The sequence below is a fragment of the Alligator sinensis genome, unplaced genomic scaffold (genome assembly GCF_000455745.1).
Source record: "Alligator sinensis unplaced genomic scaffold, ASM45574v1 scaffold533_1, whole genome shotgun sequence".
NCBI lineage: Eukaryota > Metazoa > Chordata > Crocodylia > Alligatoridae > Alligator > Alligator sinensis.
Genome location: NW_005842330.1, coordinates 480128 through 489715, shown reverse-complemented (window position 1 = coordinate 489715; position 9588 = coordinate 480128). Strand labels below are relative to the sequence as shown.

General features: G+C 40.3%; 1 protein-coding gene across 1 annotated transcript in view; it reads left to right on the top strand.

The window, feature by feature from the left end:
- The window catches only part of LRP1B (LDL receptor related protein 1B), a 1375759-nt gene that overhangs the window by 1038869 nt on the left and 327302 nt on the right, over window positions 1–9588 (top strand). Inside the window, exon 46 of the mRNA XM_006028602.1 lies at window positions 4651–4779. Coding sequence (XP_006028664.1) covers window positions 4651–4779 — 129 coding nt within the window. The remainder of the gene's footprint in view (window positions 1–4650; window positions 4780–9588) is intronic.

Here is a 9588-nt window from a genome sequence, read left to right as displayed (position 1 = left end):
TCCAACTGCGGTCTGACCAGCGCCCGATAGAGGGGAAGTATCACCTCCTTGGTTCTGTTCGTCATGCATCTTCGAATGCAGGATAAACTGCCATTAGCTTTTCTGATGACTTCGTCGCACTGATGACTCATGTTCATTTTGGAGTCCACTAGGACTCCAAGATCCCTTTCCGCTTCCGTGCCAGGTCATTTCCTAGGCAGTAGGTGTGCTGGACATTTTTCCTCCCTAGGTGCAGCACTTTGCATTTCTCCTTGTTGAATTGCATTCTGTTGTTTTCCGCCCATATGTCCAACCTGTCCAAGTCTGCTTGTAGTTGTTCCCTGCCCTACAGTGTGTCCACTTCTCCCCACAGTTTTGTGTCATCTGTAAACTTGGACAGAGTACACTTCACTCCCTCATCCAAGTCGCTGATGGAGACATTGAAGAGTATCGGTCCAAGGACCGAGCCCTGCGGGACCCCACTGCCCACACCCTTCCAGGTCGATACCGACCCATCCACTACGACTCTCTGGGTATGAGCCTTTAGCCAATTCGCCACCCACCAGACTGTGTAGTCATCCAAGTCACAGCCTCTTAACTTGTTCACCAGTATGGAGTGGGATACCGTATCGAAGGCCTTCCTGAAGTCTAAGTAAATGACGTCAACCCCTACTCCTGCGTCCAGGTGTTTTGTAACCTGGTCATAGAAAGAGACTAGATTAGTCAGGCATGATCTACCTGCTACGAACCCGTGCTAGTTTCCCCTCAGCATAATTTGTCCTGCCGGGCTCTCGCAAATGTGAGCCTTGATAATTTTTTCAAAGACTGCCAAGGATGGAGGTGAGACTGACTGGCCTATATTGTAGCTTCAAAGCTAGTGGGTCCACCATAGTTATGATCTTCTTCCCCAAGAAATCCCAGAAAATGTAGGAAACAAAGGTGGCCCTTTTATCTTGTGTTCATCAGGCCTTTGAGTATTGAAGCAGAGTCGAGAAGGACTGTGTCCTTGCCCTGACCCTGCTTGGGATGGCTCCCCCTCTTTTTCTGATGTACTCCTTTGGGGTTGTCGTAAAAGGGATTTATCTACATGTATCCTCAGATGAAAAAGTATTCAACTTCACATGCATTAAAGTAAGGACTAAAGTACAGAAAATTTTGATTCATCAACTGCTGTTTGCTGATGCTGCTGCACTGATAAGCCCACACAGAGAAGCAACCTTCAGAGCCTCATCAGTCACTTCACTCATGTCTGCTAAGAGTTTGGTCTTCCAGTCAGCATAAAGAATGCCAATCTTATGGGCCAGACCATTGCTTCCTCATCAGCAATCACAGTAGGCAATGCTGTAAGTAAATGTATGTTTACATTGTTACCAACAACCTGTCACTTGAGGATGAACTGAATGCTTGTACAGGCAGTCCTCCAATTTATGACAATTGTTTCCTGAAAACTGCGTCTCAAGTTGAAACGTAACTCGGAACCAATTTTCTCATTAGAAACAATGTTATCAATGGAGGGTTGGTTCCTGAACTAAGGCCTGATACCTTATTTTCACTAAAAATACCCCAGAATTTTGTACTCGATCAATTATAGATGAGTAATATAGCTACATTAATGTATTTATATTGTAAATAGCAATCATATTGATTTGGAAGAACTTCTTTGAGTTGACTTTGCTGGACTTTTTGAAAGGCTCTTGGTTGGACTTTTTGAAGGGTTCTTGGCTGGAGTCTTCTCAGGAGTCTTGGCTGCAGGTGTTTCTGGCATCTTGTATTCTTTCTTAAAGAATGTGTGCAAGGAGGTTTGGACAGATGTTCTCCAGGGAGATGAGCGCTGCAGCGAACTTGTTCTCTGGCATAGCGTTGCATCGGATCAAGTGTTATAAAGTCGAAACTGATGTCATAAAGTTGAAACAGTGTCAATTTATAAATGTTGTAACTCGAAATGTTGTAAGTCGAGGACTTGCCTGTATTTGCAAAGCATAAGGTATCATGAGTATACTGAGTAAATGAGTTAGATCCAAGGTCAAAATACGTCATGCTTTCATCATCAACACTCTTTTGCATGGCAGGGAATCCAGGACCACATACTTTACTCAAGAAAAAACATCTCAACAGCTTTCATTTGCATTGCCATTACCACATGCTAGGAATTTCTTGGTGGGACAAAGTTGTCTACAATGAGTTCTTGGAACATGCCAACATTCTGAGCATTCTCTTCTGATCATCCACCCTCAATGGCTTGGTCATGTGCGGAGAATGGACAATGGCCATATACTGAAGGATCTCTTGTATGGAGAACTCTTTACAGCAAGAAGACCACATGGATATCCATATCTCTGTTTCAAAGATGTTTGCAAGAGAGCTATGAAGACAATGAACATTGAGCTAAATGACTGGGAAAACTAATGAGGATTAAAGTTCTTGTAAACAGTCTATTAAGCATGGAACGAAGGCTTTTGAGGAAAGACGAACCCGACACACAGAGGAAAGAAGATACGGCAGGAAGAAGCCTATTCCACATTCAGAACCATTAGATACGAACTTCACATGTGGGAAGTGCAGAAGAGACTGTCTTTCATGAATTGGGCTCTACAGCCATATTCACAAATGTTCAATGTCTCGCTCAGTGCAATTCTATTATTTTGCAAGACAAAGATGCCTATTGTGTCTTCTGCACCTTCTGAAGAATCTGATTGTGATCTGTGCTTGAGATAGGACATGGAACTGAAATAGCTTTTTGTCAGGGAATCCTAAATTCCTTCTTTCCATGTTATTTAAGTTGTTAAACAATAGAGAGAAATATAAAGGAATGAAAATAATGCAAGATACACACCTTTAGAGAATTTTCAAACTGTTAAACCTCAGCCTCAAAAGTACATGGAGATTATTTTCATTACAACGTTTTTCTTCTTTGTTTGATACTACCCTCCTTAACCATCTAGATCCTGCCTAGACTGGAATCTATAGTCCATGTCTCTTTTTTCACATTTTTCTGTATGTTTGGGCCCTCTGTACATGTGGGTAAAAGCTCATTTGGGATGTAATGTGTGATCCACACAACCATGCCTCCTGCCATACCACATGTGCATGGCAGGAGGTATTATAGTGGGTATCCTACAGTAGATCCTATGTCGCCTCATTGTTTGTGTAGGGGAGCCCGGGATCATGATCCTTGGCTCCCCTTGCACCAGCTCCCGCAGCTGCAAGCTCTGCTGCTGATGTGCGCTGTGGAGCTCACAACTGGGGCAGTACCAGGAACGCTGGCCCCACTACGAGCCTCATTGTCTGAGGGGCTGACAGCAGTGGTGGCAGCAGGGAAAACGCTGCCACCACTGTGATCCTTTGCGAGGAGTGGGGCTCACTGCAGTTGCAGCGTTTTCCTATCTGTAAGCCCCGTAGTTGACAACACTGCCACAACTGCGAGCCTTGTCAGGTGTGGGGCTGGCAATGGGTGGTGCACCCCTATGGCTGAGAGCCCCTCAGTTGCTGAGGCTCCCAGACACAGGGGAGTAGTTGGCCATGCATTCAATTAATGGTGTGATTAGGACAAGCTACAAAATTGTTACACATTTTTTGTGGAATAACTTTGTGGTTTATTCTTTGTTTTGTCACATCATTAATTGGTTGAATTTGTAGCTGGGTCACAGCTTAAGGTGTGATTACCTGGTTAATCATGCCTTAAGTGTAACATGTAGAGGGGGCCTTAGAACCAGCTAGAAAAATATGCTTTCAAATCTGAGTGGCTGCATTTTATAGACATCTACTCATTTTTGAATGAAGCAGTGGGGGGGTAATGATGAAATTACATTCAGAAAACAGAGTAGCATTACAGGGTACCTCTCCTAACTTCAGCCCAAAATATGCTTTCTTATACTATCTCCCATATTTAATAATATATCATTTATATATTCAATTGTTGCCTCAGGTAAACTGATAGAAAACAAAAAAAATAATTTTTTTTGCAGATGGTTTGCAATGGACACAGATGTGTTGTTATAAATATCAAATTTGCTTCATTGGGTTTTCAGAACAGTGCTTCATTTCAACATCAATAGTAGTTCATTGACCATGGAAAAATGTTTATATACAAATTGAACAGCTGCATACCGCTATAATATATTTGGAGGATATTAGTTGGAGCACCTGCTGGAAAGTGTTTCTCTCTAATTTTTCTTGTGCTAAATTTAAGAGATCTGAAGTTACTCAGAAAACTCCATTGGGGGGAAAAATACCTGCATACTTCTATTGAAAAATTAACATGCATATTGTGATATTTCAGTGGGGTGGATCAAGACAAGGGAGGACAAATAAGCTAAAGATACTGGAATCACTAGAAATCCAACACTAAACATGCCTTTAATTTGACAGAGAAACCTAGTTCAACTTTCTTTTCCCCCCCTCGATCTGGAAGTTTTTTATTAGTTGGTGAGCCCAGAATTTTCCTCTGCACTGTATCATATACTGACAGACTGACTTTACAGCTTAGTACTGTGCTAGCATCTGTAGTATGTTCAAGCAGCAAGGCCAGTCTGAGAGATCAATAACCCTCTTTAGAACATCCAAATATTTTTAGATTGGAATAAAAGTTGCTTAGTTTTATTGCTTAGTGCAAACTGTTAAACCCTTTAATATTTAATGTTTTTTATCCTGATCTTGTATGTGTTGCTTCAGTTAAAAACTCCACATGCAATCTTTACTCTGAGTTTGAATGCGGAAATGGCGAATGCATTGACTACCAGCTGACTTGTGATGGCATTGCTCACTGTAAAGACAAGTCTGATGAAAAACTATTTTATTGTGGTAAGTGTCCTCAGATATAAGAGCTTTACCTTTTTAATGCAGTTATTTAGCATGTCTTCATTTTTATGTGATTTCACTACTTAATCCTATCTTTTTTTTCACTAAGTTACAAATTAAATTACAATTTCAGTAAAATATACAACTAAAGCAGCAACAAACCTATACTTCAAGGTATTTATTAAAGTGCTCATATTAAAATCACTACCTTGCATATTATTTTTTTATATATGAATTGGCTTACATGGGGTCCCAGTATATCCAAAGGAAAATAAGTTTTATACATTCTAGTCTCTCCTGAATGGTCTTGCCCAAATCACCCACCCATTACTTTGCCTGCATTCTCCCCATCATTCCTGAGCCATTTCACCAGATATCATTTTGTTATTCATTAAAGTAAAACCGTTTGATATTAAGGAGCCTGTGGCTCTTGCCTACCTCTTGGTATTTTTATGTGGTTCCCCAACCCAAAGTTCATCCAAACCTTAATTTTCTTTTTTCTTTTCTTACAAAAACAGCTACATTACTTTTTTCTATGGCACCCCAAGTATCTGCAGGCGGTACTTGCAGTTTTGTACAATTCTTCCCCTTAAGAATTAAAATTTCTCCCATAATCATTACCCACTTCCTTTGAGAATCCATAAAAAGAAATTCTTCCATAGCATGTCTGCTTCTGCCTATGTTTACCTATGCCACTGGATTAATATTGATATTGTATTTGCAAACTCATACAAATCTATTCAGTAGATCTTGCTATTAGTCAGCTTAGCTGTTCTCTCAGTTTTGGTGTTCTGATATAGGCAGAATCCTGCTTCACTTTATGCTCCTAAATGGCAGTTACTCAGCCACAAACCTGCCATTTGTGCTATATAAGTGCAGTTTTTTCATTGCATTCAGGCTGTAATGTGGACAAGAAATCTGTTTTGGGTAGACAAAGTTGAAATCTCTTTTGTAGCACCAGAGCCTGGGTGAGTGGCTTAAGCACTAAGCTTTTGGGAAGAAGAGGGTCCTCTCGTGTTTCACCTCTCCTGTTTTTTGCTCAGGCACAGTTTGTGGACTCAGGCATGTTCATACAAAGCTGCTTATCCCCCAAAATGGCAGTTATGTACTTGGGTACAGGTATGCAGTTATTTGGGCACAGATAATGAGGTCAGGTTCTACTATATATGTGTATTAGATTCATAATAATTGTAGAGTGATGGTAGGACTGCAACCTCCACATTAGGACTTTTAAAGTCTCTAAATCAGTGGTTCTCAACCTTTTCGGATTCTAGGCCCCCCTTAAAGACACCTCCATATATTTTATAGATTCATAGATGCTAAGTTCAGAAGGGACCTCAGTCTGACCCCCTGCCTAGACAGGAAAGAGCGCTGGGGTAAGATGACCCCAGCCAGATGCCTATATAGCCTTTTCATAAAGACCCCCAATGTAGGGGAGAGCACACCTCCCTTGGAAGCCCATTCTAAATGTTGGCCACCCTTATCATGAAGAAGTTTTTCCTGATATCTAGCCTAAATCTGCTTTCTGTCAGTTTGTGACTATTGTTCCTTGTTACCCCAAGAGGCGTCCTGGTGAACAGAGCATCTTTGATCCCTTGCTCCATCCCCCTAATGACTTTGTAGGTGGCCACAAGATCACCTCTCAGCCTTCTCTTGTGGAGCCTGAAGAGGTCCAGGTCCCTCAGTCTCTCCATGAACTGAATGGCACCCAATTTCCAAAAGAAATGTATATATTACAATGCTAACCTCCTTACAGAGCGTTCAAGTGGTGGGGTGGGGAGTTGGTCAACAAGGACAAGCTTGAGCCTGCACTTACCTCCTTACAGCTCACTTATCTCCTCATGCACAAAAGCTTGGGTGCCCATCCCAACAGTAGCTCTTTCTGTTTGGGAGTAGCAATTGTTCTTGTCCTAAGGATATTTTTCAATGGCTAGAAATATTTAGTAATTTTTCCTACTCCTTTTCCTTTAACTATCTTCAGTTTCTTTAACTAAACCATGTCCAAAATCATGAAGACGTATGCAGACAGCATAATGTAATCCATACAAAAATAAAAGCAACATAAATGATCACAGGATAATATTAGCTTTTCAACAAGACCATGTGTGCCATATTAGTAAAACAAGCATAAGATAGTCTGCATGACACCCCATGAAAATTTGATGCACCCGTCAAAGAATCTGGTCGCACTCCATGATGCTACAGCACCCTGGCTGAACTTTATTACTTTAAATGTTGGAAGCATTAAGGGAATAATGACAGGAGATCAGTTTGGGTAGGCCTTTCCTAGGTATTCTTCCCCTTAGCATGCCCTGTGCCATGGTGACATACAGAATACTGGACTGGATAGAGTTGTGGTCTGACCAAGTATGGTAAGTCTTAGGTTCTTATGTTTTCAGTTTCTATATGAGCAATACATAAGACTTACAATAGTGTTTTTAAACAGATCTATTAAAATAATACTTTTAACATCAAAAGGTATTGAACAAATTAAGCTTTAGGATTTCTTTAATTAGTAGGTAAAAGTTTTAGAATAGTTGACTGGTTTAGCAGACAACTGTTGATCCTCTGGATCATGGTCCACACATAAGAGGTCTAGTCAGATGCCTGATTAATCCATTTGTGTCCAATAAGCCCAATTTGAGAGCGATACAGCTTGTTACAAGTTTCACAGAACCATAGATTGTCTGAGTTGGAGTCCAAGTTTATCGCATGCTGCTTCTTTTTTGCATTGCTTCTATCCTCTGGATTATAGTCACTTCGTGCTGAACTGCACCCAGTGCCAGATGTTCCTTGCAAATTTGATGGGATTCTATGCACTTCTCCCAACTTTCTACACTGATATCTAATGACTTCATATTATTTCTGCACACCTCGTGGTACTGTCAAAGAGGGTGAACCCATTTTTTAGAGCTGTCTCAAATCTCTCTGTACAAAATATCTTTGGGAATATGGTCTCCTCCCATTCTTTTGACATGGCTGCTCCATCACAACCTCCTCTTCTTGATAGTGGTTTCTAAGTGTGTCAGTCCTGCATGCTCCAGTACCTCTGTGGTTGGTATTTTGTCTTCCCACTTTATTTTCAGGATTTTATGCAGACATCTCATGTGAAGGCTGTTTGGCCTTTTGATGTGCTTAGTATATGTATCCAGATTTCTGAACCATGAAGCAGAGATGACAGCACACAAGTCTTGTAGATTCACATATTCCCCTCAAAAGCTGACAGTTTGCTGTTTGCTGTTATTCCATGCATGTTTCTGTAATAGCCCAAAATGCTTAGCTGGTTTTCCAATTCTGTTAGTTCAGTCTGAAACTCAAGATTTCTGATCACTGTAGAATCCAAGCAGAAAAAACTGTCAACGATACTAAGAGATTTATCCTCCAGAGTGATATCAGGTATTGGTTCTTCCACCCCTGGGTACATATTATCCCTGACCCCAGTTTTTGAATTAAAAAAAAAAAAAAGTACCTCAAATCCACGTTTCCATGATTAAAATGAAACACCACTAATATGTAGCTTTATATATAGTGGTGTTTCATTTTAATCATGGAAAAAATGTGGATTTGGGGTTACTTTTATAATCCAAAAATTGTTGATTTTTTTTTTTAATTGGAGAAAACCAGGATCCCTGATGATCGCAGTCTTCTTGAGATGAATCGTCATCCTGAAGCTCTTGCATGACTCAGAAAATCTGCTCAAAAGATTTTGTAGGGAAGATTCACTGTGGATAACTAAGGCCTCATCATCCACAAACAGGAAATCTCTCAGAACCAGTTCTTGCACCTTGGTTTTTACTCCCAAACTTGTGATGATAAACAAGCCTCCATCTAGTCTGGTTCAAAGACAAATGCTATTATTTCTTCCTTTGAATGAATGAAGAAGTAATGAAAAGTAGATGTTAAAAAGCATGGGGGTTAGGACACACCCCTATTTCATCCCATTGTTGATGTCAAAGGCAGTTGATTCTGTGTTTTCATGGATCACTGTTGCTTTAATATCTTGATGTAATGAGCAAATGATGTTCAGCTGTTTGGGTGGACAGCCCAGTTTCTTCAGAACAGTAAAAAGGGCCTGTCTGTTTGAATGTATCAAAGGCCTTTGGCAAATCAATGAAGGCTGTGTACAGTGGTATTTGTTTTTCTCTCCACATCTCTTGCAGTTACTTGACCAAACAGATTGCATCAATGGTGGAACGTCCTAAGCGAAAAGCGTATTGACTTCAGGATAAATTGTATCACCTAGATATTGTAACCTAGGGAGCATGATTCAAACAATATTTTTTCCAAACAGTGCTCAACAGAAACATACCTCCATAGTTGTCACAGTTACTTCTATCCTCTTTATTTTTGAATAGTTGTACAAACTGAGCATCTTTGAAATCTGGAGGTACCATTTCCTCTTTCCAATAGAGCAGTATAACTTCATGAAGCTTCTTAAGTAATTTGGTGTTGGCAAATTTGTAGATTGCAGCAGGCAAGCAACTGTTGCTAGATGCCTTGTTCCCAGGAATCTATTTAATGGTTTTCTGCACATCTTCAAATGTAGACTCATTGTCCATCATAACTTCAAAATGTGTAATCATTTGAGTTCTTCATGTTTGATTTCAGTCCACAGGAGTATAGAATTCCATAGTGCTGAAGTTGGTTTTGTTTATCAGCAGTCACATTTCCTTTAAGTCTTTCTGTGCTCATTTTATGCCTTTGTACATTCCATTGCTATCACCTATCAGCTGCTTTCTTCTTATGATCATAGAGTTTCAGCTGAAAATTTTGGGGACACTTTTTATCTTCCTCCTGAATATCTCTGAGCCT